The sequence below is a fragment of the Centroberyx gerrardi genome, chromosome 13 (assembly GCF_048128805.1).
Source record: "Centroberyx gerrardi isolate f3 chromosome 13, fCenGer3.hap1.cur.20231027, whole genome shotgun sequence".
Classification (NCBI taxonomy): Eukaryota; Metazoa; Chordata; class Actinopteri; order Beryciformes; family Berycidae; genus Centroberyx; species Centroberyx gerrardi.
Window position 1 is genome coordinate 21,749,041 of NC_136009.1, and position 20,601 is coordinate 21,769,641.

Below are 20,601 nucleotides of genomic sequence, written 5' to 3' on the forward strand. Positions count from 1 at the left end.
CAAGACAAACTTGAGGAATGACCTAATGCAGGACCACTGCAGTCTGGCTTGACATGAACAATAGCTGGTCTGTGTCGGTCCATCCTACGGTGCCCGCGAGAATGTGTGCGACCGTTGACCACAGTTTGAGTCACATCCTTCCCAGCTCTGCTGCATGTTTACGGAGCGCTGGCGCTCAACAGCCTATGATATCACAGGCCCTGGATATTAAGAGTCGCACTGTTGAAAAGACCTCCAGGATCGGGTGGAAAGAACCATCCAGGGATAGCTAGAACCACAGGCCTGATACAGGAAACCCCCTCCTCCCTCTCTCTCTCCAAAGAGCTTTTCCCCCCATTCAGCACTCCTCGCCGGCCTGTGGGACAGGTGCCTGCAGATGACGCCATGACAGCTCCGTGTGATTTCTCGACGTGACTGACACACTCACATGACATCAGATACGAAATGACGCAAGGAGCCGATGGAACAATTTTCTCTAAATAGATATTTAATGATTTAAAACAGTGTGGTTACAGACGGGGAAAGGGAAACAGGTGCCGGGGTGGAAAGAGGGATTTTCAACTGGCATTCTGTTTACCGCACAAGTTCAACTGAGCGTGCTAAACACTTTTGGCGAGCTGAATGTCAGGCAGTCAGAACGACTGAAATAAAAATCAGAACGGCCAAGCAGGAAGGCATTGCCCTGGCATTCATTAAGGGCTATACATTATGCATGGGCTAATATCAAAGAGGTGAAAATACAAAAGAGAAAACATTGGTTTAATTTACAGTGATCTAATTAACACTGAATTTAAATTCATTAACATATATACCAAATATATACAGATAATCAACAAATAAGAAATACGACAAAACAAAACACTGTTTCATATAAAAAATAAATCATACTTAAAGATTGACCACTGAATGTGTTACTGACCTGCGTGGACGTGATTACAGTAACATGTGAAATGACCATTGTAACATCTGCTTTCGAACAATGTGACCCATTGCGACAGTCGTACAGACAGCACATTCTGTACAACTCTGAACTGTATAGTTTGGATGTAAACATTACTACACTATCCTTGCTTCCATTGGTCTCTCTCATATCAGGAGCTACACAGTAGTACATCGTCATAATCGCTTCAAAACCTTGCTTGCATTGATTAGAAATGAACACTACTTCAACAAATACAAAAAAAAAACAAAACCCAAAGAAAGATACTGACGGTCCTCTCTGGTCACGTGACTGACACCTGCCATTGACAGCACATTAGTGAGTCGACTCCGCCCCCTCTGGTTTCCACCTGCCTCCTGCCGGCTGAGGCCCCGCCTACTGGGTCCGGAGCTGGTAATCTGAGGAGGAAATGGACAAGACTTAATCAAATGGACAAAGAAAAGAGGGAATCAGAGAGAAATCAACTGGAAGCAGCTGATGCTTTCCACCCAGAATGAATGGAATACAAAGGAAATGAGATGAGGATGTTTAGCAATTAGTGGCAACATTAGCAAAAGACCAACATGTGCAACCTTGGTAATCTCAGTATGAAGATCAGGGAAGCTTGAAAAAGAGTTTACTTTCTCACATTTCACAGGACGTTGCCACATTGCCTCTTCTTCTACAGTGTATCCCCTTTTCATAGAACTGCATCAGTTCTAGTTTTGTTCCCACCACATTGCACTGCATTGCCCAACTGTTGCCCAATACCTGCACATATGGGCACAAGTATCAGTGAACTCTTAACCTACCGCCATTCTGGGTGATGTAGCGCACCCATGGCAAGGCCTGGTAGCCACTCTTCTCAATGATCTTCAGGTAGCGCACCTGTCGAGGGAAAGCAAAGCCAAATGATTGGCATGAAAACACCAAAGAAAAACAAAAAGAAACTTTACTTTTTCATAAATACCATCTTCAAGTCATTTGTGAATAACTGGTAACCAATAATTTCTAACTTTACTACTGAATTCTTTGCTATGAGGAAGTTATTTTCAAATTTACACCAATGCAGAGAATGAGGGAAGCGACTATCAACTTTCGAGGTTCTGCCAACACAGTCATCATTTATCAACATCAACATTTAGTGAACCATTTTGCACATCTATATTACAGAAGTAATACAGAATATATACAACTTAAAAAGCACAGTCGGGCTCAATTTGTTTGGCACATCAAGAACTCGTACTATGTGAATGCATAAACCCGACCAGCTATTCTATACAGGTGAACTCAGCAGTAAGCGTGTAGTGAGTTGTGTGTAAGTTGTAGTGAGAGTAGTGGTGTTGATGAGGAAGTAGTATGAGTCACATCGAGAAGAGGGAAGCAACTCCCACAGAACACCAAGTCTCTGCCTTCAAGGGACACACAGTGTTAATTTAAATAACTGTACTCTTTTAGGGCAAGAGAGAAAAAAAAAAATTGTACATGTCAGCATAATCGAGATACAACTTTCACAAGCCATTAACTGCTATTTCACCAGACTAGTGTTGCCACACAGAAGAAATTCAAGAAAACACTCCAAAAATACACTGCCATCCTGACACTTCTGGACAGGATTACACATCCAGTTTCCCATTTAAGTGTGAGAGTTTAGTATCTTAGATTTAATGCGCCATTACAAACTTTTTGGTATTGCAACAATCTGTTCATGAGTGTCAGATTCACAATCATTTGTTTATAAATACTAATTACCGTTTTGTGAATAATCATTTCTATCACAGCGTCATTCAGCCAGACTGAAATCAAGAATTTACTTCGGTGTGGTGTATGTCGTTTCATCTTGTGGTAGCAATAAGTATCTGGAATCAGTCATTGTGCTACTGTGCACTTCAGAAATAACAGACATATCTTTCATGCTTCTGTGCGCTCCAACAGTAATAACAGACAGTTCTTTCATGCGAGCAAAGTTGAAAGAGCTTGAGAGAAACGGCGAGGCAACTCAAAGCACATTTAAAACCAAAGTAGTCGTAATGCAAACACGTATCCACGCAATCCTTTTCATTTCATAAAAAAAACGCAGAACCGTGTTCACAGTGAGCGGGGACGGGAGCGCGGCCATTTTAAGGTCAACACTGACCATCTCCGCTCTCCGGGAGATGACGGCCCGCTATGTCTCCATAATTCCTGTTCCCAGCCGGAGCGGGACAGACAGGGCAGGAATTTGTGGGTCGAGTGGCGGCGGGCTTCTGGTGAGGCCTCGCTACCGGCCGCCTTGTTATTACCTTCCACTACACAGTGAGGTCACAGCGAGAGAGCGCCGTGGCCACCAGACACATGACGACAAACACATAGACGCGGGATCACCGAGTCTGCCGGCACAGCACTTCTCCTTGAACCCCGGCGGCCAAACATGCAGTCGGCCTGACCGTGGGTCCGTAGTCAGCAAAACGGCATCAAAAGCCATCCTCCGCAAAATATCATTATGGCTTGTAAGTTGAGAAGGGAAAATGAGGATGATAGTTGTATCTAGCCTACTAAGTACAGACTACATGTGTGGTCTGGGTTTATCAGGCTTCTGGTAGCAGCTATAGCCGAAAAAGCATTTGCAGACTTGTTTGGATTCCCCCTACATCACCTAAGGAACGAGAATTGAACATTAAACTTATGAACTAAAAGTTCTCTTCTTATCGCCACACGGGCAAAGATTCACGTTTACTGGCTAACATCCACTTCTAGTTAACTTTCTAAGGGGTAGTTACTTGCATCACGCATGCTTCATATGTGTGCACCCCTACACTTAGTGGTGGAGTTAAGAGGAACTTTCTCATGCTTTGATATTTGCATGTGTCTAATTAAACTACACAGCCTCTTCTCACACGTAGAGAGTGGTGTTACTGGCTGCATTAGCGGCTGAGACCCTGTCTGCTGTCGCCCTGTAATAAGGGAAAGGCCACTGGCGCTCCAACAGGAGTTCGATGGGAATATGCCTCTCTGCGGGTCGCCTATGAGACCGCAAGTGCACTCAAGGGCTATTGCGAACATCGAGAGAAGTGTTTTGGAGCTTTTGGGCGCCAAATAGTTGACACTCACTAAAGGAGGACACTTTTTTTTTTTTTAAATTGACAGACATTTGGGCTACAAATGTGCACAAACAGCATGGATCTAACATCTAACATTATTTTGGGTAAATAGTTATAGATTCTTAAATGTACTGCAAGAGGAAAACAACACTTCCATTATCTTTCTTACATCCCATCTCAAAATAACCTCTACAATAACCTTTACAATGAAAGAAGTTAACCTCTAAAATCCAGTTCAGAGCTTCAAAACACATTTGACATTCAATTTTGCAATGAGATAATGTCAAGCCCATTTGGATAAAGGATTGTAGCCTTTAGGACATTTGCTGGCAGGCTGTATCTCATGGATATGCAACGCAACTCCACACCTGCCTGTGTCAATAGACTATGACGTATTGCACTTGCTCTTATATGAGCATCTGTTCATTTAAGGATTGGCAAACATTTGAAGGAAGGAAGGAAAAGCAGATCATTTCTTTCAGCTGGCCAATTACCTTGGAAAATGACAAGCATTCTTATACGGCCAAAACCACCCCAATTAGAAGTATCATATATTTCAATTTGTGCTTCTTGTTTCCGAGTGGGCTGCATAATGTCCATACAACTTAATAATGTTTTATTGACTATTATAGGAAATGTAGAGTTGCTGGAAAATATGACCTCCTAGATCTTCTAATGGAAGTCATACAAAAACCGGCATTAAAAGTTATGAAGTTAATGGCGGTGTGTTAGCAGCAGAGAGTTAAGCACTTCCCAGCTGTGAGAAGTGAGTCAACTATAAAGTTGATCAAAGAGCTTAGAAGTTGCTGGATGTCTTTAAAGTGATGTTTCAATTTGGAGGATTATTTATAATTTTAGTGCTTTTACCTTTAAAGGTATTCGTGAATGGTCAAACACCAAATTTGGCTGCTCTAGGGACCCAAAAATCACTCGTCTAACTCATTTACAAACAAGGAAAACTGTAGACCTGGGTAATATTTAATTCTGCATCCGTTTTCAGATAGTAATTTTGCCTGCTTGCAATTATTGATAGTGAAAGTTGAAGGGAAAAAACCCTGAATAGGTCGACTGCTTCTATGGAGGTGAGCATGCTGAGATGTGAAAATGTTCTACCAAAGTGAAATATTGCTTTAGGGTTAGGGCTAAACACATGGTCTCTAGTGAGGCTACGTTTAGGGTAAAAGACCTGTGTTGAGTTTTTTTCCTGATTGTTATTATACTGCTCCGCTGAGTGCATAAAGCTATTCGACCCATAATTTCAAAGTCAGGAAAGTCCTTTTCATTTAAAGAAACAACCTCCTTGTTCTTTTCAGGCAAAACTGTGATAACTGGAGAAGTAGCATTTCCCAGAGAAGTTGCATTTAGTAGCATGGTGCCATCGGTGGGACTATCATTAAAATGCATACTGCGCAGCCAAGCTTTCTTCAAACCCACAGAACTTTACTTTAAACTCTTGTCAAGATCCCAGGGTTTCCAATAATAAACAGGGAAATGTGTATAAAATGATGCACAAGACATCTAGATTTTTTTCAGTTGATGTAATGGCGCAGCCATAAAAACATGGCATCTTGGGTTTGAATATTTCACTCAATATAAGCAGCTATAGCTTCAATGAAGCGTTGGAACGATCAGATACAGAATATATATGTGACACTGATGCACAGTATGGTTAAAAACAATTGTTCTAACTTTTAAACTACTTAAGGGGAAATGTATGGGGAAATCAGGGTGCAAGGGACTGAACCAATGCGCTCAGCAGGAACATTGTGTTGGAATTGATCATCTTTAATCTCACCTATGTTGTGTATCAACCTACTACCAGTCAGTTAACCAGTACTTCCTGCAACTTTACAACTTCTGGCATAAGCATCACCTTACCTAACCTATGTGAATGTAAAAGACCTTGCTTTAGATCATAATAACAGAGTCATGCAATGGCAAATGGGCTATGGATAGTGTAAAACAGATGTGTAATTATGGAAATGTACCTGTGGAAAACACCAGTATTTTCCTTTAGGGTAATAATTAGATTTTTTAAACAAAGTTTTTTTGTTTCCTTACATCAAAAAAGACATGGGAAAACTTCATTTTTGTGTTACTGTGGCGCTCATGGTGCTGCACATATAATCACAGGACAAGTGTGAGGGAATGCAACTTATGCCATCTGTGTAAATGTGTGGTCAGCAACCATTTTCATTCAAACATGAAGAAAAACATTAGGAGTCTACATTTTCTCTTTCAGTTTCCTGGGAATCAGAATCAAAACCCAAGGAATCTACCAACAGTGTAGGATACTAATGTGTAATTTAGCAGACATTTTCTATTACTGTGATAAAAGTGGGGACAGGGAGCAAAGTCCAAGATGTTGACCAGTTTCTTCAACAGTAGAAATTCTCTTTACTCTAAAATGAGTCTCAAAGGTCCTGTTTTCTTTTTGTTTTTTTTTTGCAAAGAAGGGTCTCCAGACTTGCACTGTTAACACTGCTGCCCTACTGCCCCCTGTGGCCAACAGCAGGACAAATCTGAAGCATTGAAATTCCAGTTTCTGCTGTGCTTAAGTGGAGACAGGTGATCAACAGATGATCAACAGTGCTACCATGAGTTCTAAATCCAGGATGACAGGCAAACAACTGGGAACCACACATTATTTGGACTATATAATTTTGCAAACATCTTTGAAGATTTGCATGCATGTGCGTCCGACTTAAGTCGAATAGTATGCGCAAATAAATTGCAGCATTTGTTTGAACCTGCTCAGACTGCTACCAGATGGGGAAGGGTTTTCTATATAGGACAGACAATTTTGACTACTGAAAGTCAGTGTGGTAAACTTTTCAACTGATCAACAAGATTTATCCTGACAGTATATATAATTTCCCCATGGGGAACATTAAAGTTTCTTCTTATTTTATCCCCAGCCATGTGGTGCTGCAAGTAGGTTAGAGCAACTTATTTGCAAATACTGTTTGACACAGGTCTGTTGTGTGTGTGTGGGGGTGTGTGTGGGACAGACCTGGATGCCTGAGGTGGTGAAGTACGGGATCTCAAACTTGACACTGATTGGCGGCTTCCCCTCCTTGTCCTCAGCCTCTACACTGGGCAGGCCGAAGTGGGCTCGCATCAAATACTCCTTTCCACCCTGTTAAGAGTCACAGCACAAATACATATTATACAAAGCCAAAAATCTACAAAAACGTGTGTGTTACGCCCTTAAAGGGACACCCTAACATTCTGAGTTTTAGGTGCCCCTAGGTAGTTTTCAGTAGTAGGTTTAAGAGAGAAACACTAACGATGCTGAAAAGTCATTTTAGGGAAACTGAAGTACAAATGCAGACTGTGACAAGTGACTGGTGAAGAAAATTAACAAACTACATCTCAAACTCTTAAGGTATTACTTTCAAAGCCAAACGTATTGTTTGTAACCATCTGTATGATAATCATGAATCATCACTTCTGCTCACAGGGAAGGACTTGATTGACCAGACGATCTCGCTGTTCTCAGGCACCCACTTCACACTGCCCACTGTGGTCTTGAATTTGGGTGAGTCAGCGTCCGTTGGCACAGGAATGTGGATCTCTACATTGTTGGCTGTGGAACGCCTTTTGAACTGACTCTTCGCCTGAGACGAGAAAACAAGCAGGTGAAGTTTAACATGAGCTCCCGCCGAAACAGTAGACTAAACCAGACCGGTGTCAAAATAGGATTTCCAAGTAATTCTTAGCGTCGGTTTCAATCTCTGTGGAGTATCAGATTGTTGGGGTTTGCCAGATTGGACAATAAGATTCACACCATAAAGTTTACACAATCACAGGAAAGTCTTTGAAAATCTATTCAGTATACTTTGTTTTTTCTGTGATTGACAACTTGCCTTCATCCTGTCTGAATTGTTGTAAACCCCAACCATTTGGTACTCTAAGCAGGTTAAAATAAACTCTTAGAATTATTTACAATTACTATGTGACCCAGGTATAACAATGATGCTGCTGTAAATGACATGGCAACCGATCTACAAGCTGAAGATGTGACCAACCTTGATCATGTACTCGATTCGACTGTGGGAGTGCTTCTCAATAACAGACTCGATCCAGATCAAGGGCTTCACCTGAGACATAAGAAACAGACGGATTTTACCCACAAGCAAATCAGTGTTCACCCAGCATTTATTACATTTAACAGACGTCAATTTACAGTAACATATGACACAGTCACCCCCTAGTGGATAACAGATATTATTACAATTAACAAAAGACTAGGAGAGATTCATTCGTGTAGGCAGCTGTGTTTCTGCTACAGTTGAACAGGAGGGTTGAGACAGTGGAGAGCGCTACAGGTGCCACCACCCTGCCTGAAACAGTTTTTATTTACATTGCGGTTAATAGACAGTTTCGGTGTTGAGAGGCCAAAAAGTTTCAGAAGACATCTAGGAGAAACTTTTGCATAAAGGATTGCTCAAACTGTTTCGAGTCATTTTATTGTAATTAGGGGTTGGTTTCATTAAATATCCATCTGAGACAAACATATATGTATTTTACCAGAGGGGTAAGCGGTCAGGGATAGCAAGGAGCAACATCTCTCGGAGCAGGTAAGAGGTTCAACAACACTGAACAGTGGATATCAAGAACGGCTGTTATGGAGATCAACCCTGTGACCTTCTGCCACCGTCCCAAATTAACTTTCTGACTCACCTGCCAAGGGCTGGTACAGTAAAAAAAAAAAAAAATACCTACCAAGAATAATTTTTTACTGGCCAAAATAATGAATGTACATTTTTCATAGAAATATACCACTCTACCTGTTTTCAATTCCATTTCATGTATAGAATAAGGTACTATGTGTTAATTTAAAACAAGTTACAAGAGAGCATTTTGAAGCAGACCTCCAACACACACTCTATTTAAGTTAGAATGTTTCACATATTGATATTAATCCTCAACTAACATTAGGCTAGTTATCCACATAACTAGGCTAGTTTACTTCAGCTGAAACTCGTTCTTAATGCAGATAAGACCAAACTTATGTTGTTTACCAACTCTAGGAATAGGCCACAAAATATCCCTTCGGTGGTCACTCTTGAGGGAAGTGAAATAGAGGTTGTTAACTCTTATAAATACGTGGGTATTTTGATTGATGACTCCCTCACTTTTAAGCCACATGTGCAGTACCTGGTGAAAAAGCTGAGGCTAAAACTGGGTTTTTATTTTCGAAATAAGTTGTGTTTTTCTTTTAATATAAAAAAGCGACTTGTTGCCGCCACTTTTTTATCTGTGTTGGACTATGGTGATCTTTTATATATGCATACCTCTGCTCAGTCTCTTCATATGGTTGACACAGCTTACCTTGAGGTTCATTACCAATTGTAAAGCTCTGACTCACCACTGTGAGTTATACTCTCGGATAGGATGGCCTGCTCTGGCCACCCGTAGGCTCTGTCATTGGTACACTTTTATATACAAAGCAATTCTTGGTCTGCTCCCATACTACCTATGTGTCTTTATCACGCAGAAAAGTGCCGGACAATACTCTTTGCATTCTCAGGACTTCTTTCTGCTTTCTGTCCCAAATGCCCGTACGGAAATTGGAAAAAGGGCATTTGTGTATTCTGCACCCTCGGCATGGAATACGTTGCAGAATGACTTGAAACTCAATGAATTAATCTCATTACATGCTTTTAAATCCAAAATGAAAGAATTAGAGGCAGTTTCCTTAAGATGTCAATGTTTTTAATTTACCTGGTTAGTTCTTTTTAATTTTGTCTCCTTTTGTGTTTTCTGTCTGTAATTATGTGTTTTTATTTATGCTGCTGCCTGTCTTGGCCAGGTCTCCCTTGAAAAAGAGATTTTTAATCTCAATGGGACTTTCCTGGTTAAATAAAGGTTAAATAAACAAAATAAAATAAATCCATCCAGGCAAAAGTGAAACGCTACCGCTTTGTGCAGAGCCAGCGTAACAGCCAATCAGGAGCCTAATTGATACAGAGCCAGCATTTTGCTTTGACTCAACTGGCTCACATGTGTATGTGAAAGTGTATGGTGGCCAGCAGGGACAAAGTTTGAGAACAGACAAAAACCAAACACTGTATATAACTGAGGCATTCACCTGTTACTGTCTCAGAAAGTTACCGGCCAGTGTGGCAGGTGACCCTTATTGAGGTGTTAATTTCAAACCCCACCCCCTGGTTAGGGGACGGTCTCTCTAACCACCAGGCCAACCTGCTGCAACCCACAGAGGGGGCCTCTGCTGATCCACAGTACTCACGTGAGTGTTGAGGCGGTAAGACATGAGCTCAAACTCTCCATCAGGAGGGATGAAGGAGATGGTGCGGTCGTTCTCAAAGCGAGACAGACGGACGCACTGGTGGAACTTGACATCCTCCAGCTCTACTGATTTACTCTTCCCTCCTGCAGAAAGCAACAGGACAGACAATTCAGAATGACAGAAAACCAAGAGGTGTGTACCTGCATTGTGTTGGCTGGTACAGATCAATCCTAGGTCACATAGTACTTGCAAATAATTCTTAGGGTTTTTTCAGTCTGTATGGGGCACCAGATGGATGCGATTTGTGACAAAAAAGATACAATGAGTGAAAGGAAAGACTATTTGAGAGTCACTTTTGTAAACTTTTTTGTGAATGGCAACTTATTACTATGTCACTGTTGCAAAGTATTGATTCTGGCTGTACACCTAAGTGTCTCTAGAAGAAGTTCCTATATTTTACATGAAAATCCTTAATCCTTAATTCTATTTATTACATACTCATGTTATAGCCTTTCACTGGACACCTATATGTACCTTGTTTAGACATGCAATGCAGATTATCAGTCATGTGATTATGTTAACCTTATTTATAGCACCTATGAGATGTTACCTGTTGGAAGAGTGAACCTGAAGAAGCAGGATATGAAATGTGAAGTTTCATGTAAAATAAAGGAACGTTTTCTAGAGACTTGGTGTGCGGCAAGAATCAATACTCTGCAACAGTGGTTCTTCCTGCACTTGCCAGCACCCTAAAAAACATTTTTCAGTAGTGTAGGGGTTTATCAATTTATTACTATCTCAATTGTCCTAATGTCCTCTATTTATGTTAAATATTCACTGAGAAATCATTTGTAAATACAGTTTGACCCAGGTCTGTTATCAATGAAAGAGAACTCACGTCCAGTGTTTTCAAACAGAACCTTGTCATTTAGACCGAGTCGTAACTCAGGCATTCCAGACAGGAAGACACGCATCTTAATGGAGCCGACGATCTCACTGCGTAGAACATTACCATTGGCACTAACCTGAAACAGAGAGACAGAGAGTAAAAAGCGTCAGTGATTCAGAGACAGAGAGACAGGAACAGACACGTGAACAGAATGTGAAAGTAAGTGTCAACTAGCTACTCAATAAAAGCATTTGCCCATCCAGCACACACAGCAAGACCACTGAGCTTGTGGTGTGACGCACACAGGGAGGAAGTTTACAAAAACACAGTCTGGCATCTCTCGAGCAACAGAGGACTTCTAAAAGGAGCAGTTCCTACCAGGAGGTTGACTGACTCGATGACGTCCAGGAAGACCTCGTTCTTCCTGTACTTGATGCCCTCCGACCTCCAGGAGACGGCGTTGGTGACTGTGGCAGGGGGGCGTGGGGCTCCTGTGTCCAGCTTGTGTCCCTCCTGGGTGATGTATCTGGAAACGTAAACAAATGTGAGGGGCAGAATCAGGCAAAAAGGGAAAGGAACTGTCTGGAACGGCGCGTTTCCAAGAAGCATCAAAGAAGGGACGGAGACTCTCACGATTACTACTGTCTGACTTATAGCTATACTTAGTGAATATTGGGGGAAATCCAAAGCTAGCTTGCTACATGTCTGCTTTGAACTACAGTCCTTTTAGATCCAAAAGGTTATTTATATTAGATGATGAGGAAAGTGAGCTCCCTTTGACTTTCTGACATACAGGAATGACAGGACAAAATAATACCACAACACTGAAAGATTGTAGAATCTGATTTAGCTGCTACACAACCATCTTGGCAGGCAAACAGTGTTGGTCAAATAACGCATATTAAAAGTTTGAGGTCAGCCAAAGAGCTACTTTAATGCAGTGTGCTATAGAAACTAGATTAAATGTTGTCATGATTATAGATCAATCTAATCAGGACCGTGGTTAAGAGGATACCCACTCCTGCAGAATCTTGCTGTCGGTGGTTTGAGGGTAGCCAAAGTCCATCAGCTCATCCATCAGCTCGTATATGATGACAAAGTTATCTCTAATGCTCTCTTCCTCCAATTCTTTGAAATACTCTGAAAAAACCTGAGGAGAGCAAAAATAGTTTTAGAAACCTGTCCGTCCATCTTTGTCTAAATATATAGCATATATAGTATTTATAGAGTAGTATTTATAGCTATGGACAAAAGCTGGAAAAGCATGTAGTCATACCTGGACAATTTTGTACAAGAAGGAGAAAACCAGGGAGACGCTAGCATTTTTCTTGGATGTTGCAACCACTGAGGTGATGTGTGTTAAGAAGCTTAGTTACAAGAGTCGAGGGCCTAAGTAGCACAGAAGAAAATCATAACAGCAAGTTATCACGGCATATGCAGAGATCATTAAGGATACAGTAGAGGTTATTGTGTTTGATCCACATGAAGCGGACTCCTCCGTGGGACAGGATTGGAGACAGCGTCCCCTCCTCCTCTTTGTCCATCAGAAGGGTCATGAAGTGCTCGATCTCTGACATGTCCACATCTCCTCGGTAGTTGCGGCACACCAGGACCTGAGAGGAACATCAGGCATTGGCAAATAATTAACAATACCTATGCTACTGGATGTTAGCAACAGCTGTTGTGTTGGAAATTAAGGATTATATATATAACCAAAAGTCAAACATATTTTTTGAAAAGCATTCATTTATGTTTTTTTCCCCTTTAAAAGTCCCAACTTCATATAACTTATATCAGTTTAATCCTGTTTACTTAGCCCATTGGGGCTAAGTAATGGAATTCCATTCTCGTGCACGAAACATATTGATGTTTCGTGCACGAGAATGGAATTCCATTGAAAAAATCTATCATTTAAATGCTGCCTTGCTTATCAGCAACTTGACACACCTTGTAGCACATGACTTAATACGTTTTCTGAGTTATATGAATCCACTCTTCAATTCGGCATACAGCCAATACACCAAGAAGCACCTGTTTCAATGAAATGTCACTTTTTATAACCGATTCACCCATTACTTCTACAATTTTCGTCCACCAAAACAAACGGTAGTGGGCGGTAGCGAGCAGTGTGAACCAATTCTAAAAGTTTAAAATGTCTTGAAACACCTGCAGCTTGATGGATTCTTCTTATGCCGAATTTACCACAGGACCGCAGTGATAGAGAAACAGTTGCAGTTTATGTTTTACAAGGTATGTAATGTTTGCTGTAAGCAAGGCAACATTAAACTGCAGGATTTTTGAGTGGAGTTCAAGTCACTTTCTCTCCATATACATCGGGGCTACTACTAAGATGTGCACTATAAATTCACGTCAGTAAGATTTAATCCATCTTAAACAAAGTGGGTAAACTCTATTCTGGAAATAAAAGCGCAGAGTGCAGGTGGGTTTACCCTCCTGTACATCCCTGGGACTATGAGAGAAAGCGGTTGGCCACCTGTTAGTGAACGTGTCTCTCGTAGAATTTGTTTCCTTACGTGGGCTAGTTTACCCGGTTTACATGACATGACATGACATGACATGAAACTGACTACCTTGTTTAGTTGTAGTGGCTGAAATTACAAGCCAAAAACCCAATATTACAGACCAATCCATTAGCCAGCCTGCTGCAGGCCGAGCCACATCATAAGCTGTCAAAGAATGTGATAGCCAGACTGCTAGCTAACGTTAGCTTAGCAACCTAGCGCTAGTCCCGTTATCTTACCTTTCCTTTTAAATCCAAGACATACACCGCACTCGCAGACATCTTGACCTATCTATGCGAGCTTAGTTAAAGCTCGTTTTTCAGACTTAATTGATGGTGTTTGACTACAGTTCTTGGCTAAAATCAAGCAACACACTTTCAATCATAATACCGAAATGAGAAGAGACCCTTCCCTTTTTTGTCACACCACGTAGCCATCTAACTAGCGCCCCCTAGTGCATGGGAGGAACTACAAATCCAGAGAGAGCAGTATGACAGTCAGGTGATTATCCCATGCTTGTGTGTGTGTGTGTGTGTGTGTGTGTGTGTGTGTGTGTGTGTGTGTGTGTGTGTGTGTGTGTGTGTGTGTGTGTTAGTAGGAGAATTAATCTGTGAAACATGTAGGTCTAGTGTTGACACTAGAGGGAGTAAGTGAATAGGGGAAGAGCTTGGGAGTTGATTTCTACTATACTTAAGACTTCTCAGCCATATTAGTGCTGGTCCTCTGCATGCAGCCACACGAAAGCTTATGTGGGAAACAAAATCAAAATAAATTACCCTTGAACTTTGTAGAAATATCAGTAAAACATCTTTTGAATTAATGTACTTATCAGATAAAAGAAAGAAAGACACATTATATCCAACAATAAGGTGGAAAAAGTTTGTTTGACATGCATAGACAAAGCATCAGACACATAGATACTTGTTTTTTGTCTGAACCTGGAGTATCACCTTTAATTGAGAGTCAGGTTAATATCAGTGTTGAAAAGATAAACATCTGCTCTGTATTGTAACCCAAATCTTCTTCTCGTACAGCCAACATGTGCTCAGAAGCGTCATACACACTTCTTTAGGAATTTCAGATGCCATTCTTGATCTGAAATAACAAATGGCATTGACGTCAATTGTTTATTTGTGGATGGTCAAAGCATCATTCCAACTATTGGCTCACACTCACACTTCCTCACCCTCATGCCTCCGGCAAAAGGGAGGGAGCTGTGGATAAAACTAGACCTGGGTCACATGGTATATACTCTCCTGCACAAATAAAATACACATGCATATTAATAATGAAATACATCTTTTGCCATAATATGCAGATGTGCAACAAAACACTGAATCTTACACAGACCTGGTTCAAAGAGCAGTTGGAAATAATTCTTAGTATGTAAAAACTATTTGCAAATACTGGCAAGTCTGGATAAAAGACAGGGAGGAGATAGTGAGTGAAATGTGGGTCACTCTGGCCACAGTATGTAGCAGATTATACTGTATGCATGACACAGATGACACATCCCTAAAGGAATGAGGCAGAGGATTCATGAGGGTGAGAGTGTGTGACTACTTTTCAGAAGAGATGGTATATTATTCACTTCAATGTCTGTCCTGTAATACCGGCTTGGCAATGAGCAGGTGCTGACAGTTGCTGGGTAAAATATGAAAAAGCGTTACTGATGAGGTAATGTCGATACTGTATGGTGCAGAACTGAGAAGACTTGAACGCGCGTGTGTGTTTGTGGTCATGTTTGTGTGTGTCTGTGCATGTGTACAATATATGTGTCTGCGTATCAGCGTGCGTGTGTATGTCTGCGTGCGCATGAGTTTGTGTGTGTATGTATCTGTGTTTGTGTGTCTGTGTGTGTATTGTGACAGTATTTGCTAACTGGACATCCAGTTCCAAGGGTTGGTTCTCACCACACAGGTTCACACAGCTGTGGGCTTTGGACTGAATCCAGCGGAAAACTGACTGTCTGACACAGATTTTACACTTCAAGAACTCCTGCTGCTGTCATTAAGAGATAAATCAATATATATTAAATTGGTGTTTTGCACATCTTTTGCTCTGTAGCTGACCCTGACCTCTGACCTCCAAGTCGAGGGGGGGCAAGAGACTTTCCCTAGAATAAAGTATTAGTATTAGTATTAGTATTAGTATTAGCAGTAGTAGTAGTAGTGGTGGTGGTGGTGGTAGTAGCAGTAATAGTGGTAGAAATGGTAGTAGTACTAGTAGTGATGGTACTAGTAGTAGTATCATTATTGTTATTGTTTACCATTATTATTATTAGTAGTAGTAGTAGCAGTATTATAAAATGGCACAATAGATTCCACCGTAACTATATGATGGTCAGTTTATTATCATTATATGACAAATGTACCACAAAGACAGAAAAAAATAGATATTAGTATGCACTGAGAAGTAAAATACTTAGTTGCCAATAACTCTAATGAAGTAGAATCTAATCAGCGATGACCAGTAAGGTTTTGAATTGCATCCACACACCTAATTTAACCTTATAACGCCTGATACAGAGCTGAAGGGGCTTCACTGCACTATTTCTGTTGCCTCATATACTGACAATGGATATGTTGACACACTTTCTTTAACAGCGTTCCTCTCCCACCAAAGCTCTGAATATGCCGACTCAGTATTGATGTGTTGCCAACCTTCCTATTTAGCTGAAAAGAGCCTCTTCAAATTTCATGGTAAGGTTATAGAGAAAAAAGAGGTGGGTGGGTTGTTTGCAACGATTAACCTACCTAGATAAGAAATACTGCTAAACATCAACATATCAAAAAAATATCTGTCTTTGAATACAGCTTGTTTCTGATCCATGCAAATCTATTGAAACCACCCAATAACATGTTGGATTTCAAAACAGTGGTCACCCCATCGGTTTGTCAATATTTTTTTGGGCAATTTGCCTTTATTGAACAGTACACAGTAGAGAGAGACAGGGGGAGACAGGGGGAGAGAGGGGGATGACGTCTGTGAAAGCTCCTGGACCAGATTCAAACCCTGGACATCACAGTTACATGGTGTACAGCTTAGAACACTGAGCCACCAGGACGTCCCGTTTGTCAATATATTTATGGTGGTGGTGAACATGATGATGACGATTCCACAGTCTAAGTCCCTGTCTGCTCATCTGGTTGATGGCTGAATCTGTTTCGTACAAAGAGTGCAATCACACCACTGTGGCAACACGTGAACATTTCTCCACAATCTGTACAAGACACACCAGAGAATGTCTCTTGTCCCGGTCATTTTCCGGACACCCACTCCGCTTAGCCAGTGATGGCGTGACTGGCGTCAGACTTTCGTTCCCCAATGGGACGATCTGCCGTCAACTCGGGTCACTCCTAGCCAACACTGTTTCTTAGTTCAGTGATTCTCAACCCTTTTCATATCAAGGTGCCCTAATTTAGTACACACAGACCCCCATTTGATGCGATTTTGCCTCTCGGACCCACATCTGAGAATATTTTTATTGTTCGATATGATTTTGTCCAGAATTCCATGACTATCTGTATTGTAGGTAGAGAGATAACAGTGAAACTATGATCAAAATAATCATTCTTTTACGTGCTCTAATAGTGTTAACTTATTGTAAATAAAATAATGCTGAAGTTTAACAATTCATCAGTTTGTTGAGAACCACTGTCTTAGTTGATAGCCAAGTCGATCATTGGGTCAACCATGTGATAATGTTCTGTACTGTATCAAAGGGGAACATTAGCCAAGTGTGTCCACCACAAGAACTAGAGTCATTTATGATAGAGATCCATGTGCAAGGACTTAACATGGGCAGGCCAGTGAACAAAATATAGCTTCCTAGGTTTTATATAATTAAGATGGTCATTAATATATGTTGTAATGGCCCATTCTTCCTCAAAATGACTTATTTTTAGATAGACTAAACGTTAATAAACTGGATCAAAATAGATCATGTACTATATTTTATAGGCTAAGAACACTTTGGAGGGACAAAATCATTTTAGCTCTATTTGGGGTCTTACATAAATCAGATATCCGCTGGCAAAAGTGAAAAGTGAGGCGGAGGGAAGTACCTGTGCTAGATGAAATCTCATAAGATGTTCACTTTGTTGCTCACTGTGCTGTGACCACCTTGCAAGATTTCATCAGGCCTGTGAGGCGAGCTGCAAACTGCTGGACAAGGAGATTAATAGATACAACATGTCACCTCTTGTCGATCCATCAGATTCACACAGAAGACAAAAACCTCATTGTAATGCAGTGGCTGAAGCCAACATCACACCAGCGGGAAACTACACACTCTCTCCCAACTACATTGTCCTCTGCTATTAGAACTTCACCAGTGTCCATGTTGCCTCATAATTTCTCAGACAAATAATCTGCCTGTTAGATAATTAAAATTACGGGCTTAATATTAGTTTATCTTTGTATCTCTTAATATTAATAATTCTACCATAATAAGATCAAGAATAATCAGATCAAACATTAGCGCTGCACATTTGCTCTATTGCTTTCAAGCTTCATGTCACATTCTGAGAAAAAAGGACAACATTTTATCTTTCACCGTGTTACTGAGGGTGCCCACTGCACAGTCTTGCACCTTTAGTTGTGAGGGTGCAGTTACTGGGACAAAGTGATTGGCCGATTAGAGGGGAGTAGGTCATGTTCTCATTTTAGATGCCCGCTCATTCTTTGGCCATGTGCACCCACTGATCCCACCTCTGTGACTATTTCAGATAAGGACAACAGAGTTGCATAATCACTATTTGTGTCGTGCATGGTAGAGCTTCCAAACCATCTGATTTGGTGGCTCTCGCTCACTCTCAAGAGTAAAATTATCTACTGTAAAATATACTAATGCCTTATTCTGAACATGCTTGAATTTATTTATTGTTGTCAGACAAAATGGAATAAACCTAACCAGGATTACAGGATAATACCACAGTCTCATGTTGATTTGACCCTCTGCTGCCATTGTTTACAAGTGAGATCTCAAGACTTGACATGTCTTTGAGGTCAGGCTTCAAGTGTACAGTACGTCCGCCACTTTAACAGCAGCCGAACCACCAAGTGTCACACTCCCAGCTGGTGACGGCCTGTGACTGAGGTGAAACTGAACCTGATCCCCAATAAAGCCCTGGAAGGCCAGACACTCAAAACAAACATTCGTCTTAGCAAAGTCATTACAAATTGTTAGTTTTCAGTCTTGAACTTTTCTTTTCTCAACTGACAATTGAACAAAGTCTGTCAAAGTAGTGAGATAATTAGATTTTTCTCTGATACAGTTGAAGTTTCTTGAAATAAGTGACAATAATGTGAAAAATGAAATTGCCATCCACCTCCATTAGTAGATTATTTTTCAGTTGATTTAAGAAAAATAAGGTTTTAAGAAACAATTCAAGATCAGATTATGCCTAGTTATTGAGGTGGACATTTTTTTAGACTGTTTCACAGAGCAGCAACAACTGGCCTTGACATTTACAAGCTTTCACACGTTGCTCACGTTTTGGCAGCTTGATACTAGTTTCAGTTTTGAGCAAGACCTGGGGTGGAGGGAGGGGGGCAATACTTTTGAATTTAACTGAATTTAACTAAGCATCACTCAGACTTAACAGGATATGAAATGGTTTCTGCCAACTTTCCTCCCAAAAAATCCCGGCATTAACTTACATGCCATGTCATGTGAAGGATTCCTTTATCCAAAGTGCTGTAAGTATGGCTCCAGGAGGAATTGAACCCCCAACCCCTGTCATTTTCAGTGCCACGCTCTTGCCATTGAGCTGCTCTGGCCTTGGTGTGTATTCAGTGTATTATGCAAGTACACACACACACACATCTCTCCTCAGTTATCATGCAGAACTAATAGTTCCAGGGTGTCTCATGAACTTTCACCCACTGCCCCAACAGACTAACCACTGTCTTTGTGGGAGAATTCACATACAGAAGCATGTTTGGAGAAATTAGCTTTGATATCAATACCCAATAAATTGTTTACTGGTTGAATAACTTTATTTGTACCCTATTTCACTTTCAGTGAGAGTAGGTTTTAATGTTTATATATCCAAGGAAGGTTTTCTCACCATGCATCCTCATGCTTCCCACTAGGAAGCTGCCCAGTACAACCACAGTCTTACAACCCACAGAACTTTATGTTCTGTTCTAGTCAAGGTCCCAATGTTTACAGAAATACCAAATATGTCATGCTGAATTACATGGAAATGTATAGAAAATGATGCACAAGACATCTAGATTCTTTCCATTTGATGTTAATGTGCAGCCATAAGTCAATGACGTCTTGGGTTTGAATATTTCACTCAATATAAGCGTGCTATGGCTTCAGTGAAGTGTTGGAAAGAGCAGATACAGAATATGTATGTGACATTGTTGTACAGTATGGAAAAAATGTTTCTAACTTTGAAGCTACTTTAGAGGAAATTTAAGGGGAAAATCGGAGTTCAAGGGGTTAAGCCCTTAGATGGTATTAAGGACAACAGCAGTGCTCCTAAACAGGCAGGTAGGCAACAGTGTATGTATAAATATTATGGGTGCCATTGGTAGACATATGGGACCCGTATGATACGCAGACTAATCTAATTCACATTTAATAGAAAATTCAGCTGTAGGTGTGGCCTTTACATGAATGTTTTCTATATTCTGTATGTTCTGATTCAAAAGAAATGACCATGACAGTTAAGAAACTTACCGTCTAATTTGTTTGTGCGTCACAAAAATAGATTTAATTCTAAAATGAGTAAATAGAAAACACCTATGCCTATACAGTGACTGCTGGCATGAAAGTAAAACAGTATGGAATATGATTTAAATTAGCTACCTGCAATATAATAAAGCAGCTTTTGGCAAATAGTAGCAAACATCTATTCCTGTAAAACATTTTTTCCAGGCAGATTACTGACACGAAAAGAAAATCCAGTTGACTCAAA

At 40.7% G+C, this 20,601-nt stretch overlaps 1 protein-coding gene across 1 annotated transcript; it reads right to left on the minus strand.

Annotated features, from left to right (window-relative positions):
• Positions 1-464: 464 nt before the first annotated feature.
• Positions 465-14,079, minus strand: ap1m1 (adaptor related protein complex 1 subunit mu 1). The gene is made up of 12 exons (XM_071910698.2): positions 13,906-14,079; positions 12,601-12,757; positions 12,421-12,488; positions 12,164-12,294; positions 11,523-11,670; positions 11,154-11,280; positions 10,256-10,398; positions 8,031-8,102; positions 7,461-7,619; positions 7,013-7,138; positions 1,732-1,807; positions 465-1,338 (listed from the first exon to the last, which is right to left on the minus strand). Exons 1-12 carry the CDS (start codon positions 13,945-13,947, stop codon positions 1,316-1,318), a joined length of 1,272 nt encoding a protein of 423 aa, XP_071766799.1. The 5' UTR covers positions 13,948-14,079; the 3' UTR covers positions 465-1,315.
• Positions 14,080-20,601: the final 6,522 nt, after the last annotated feature.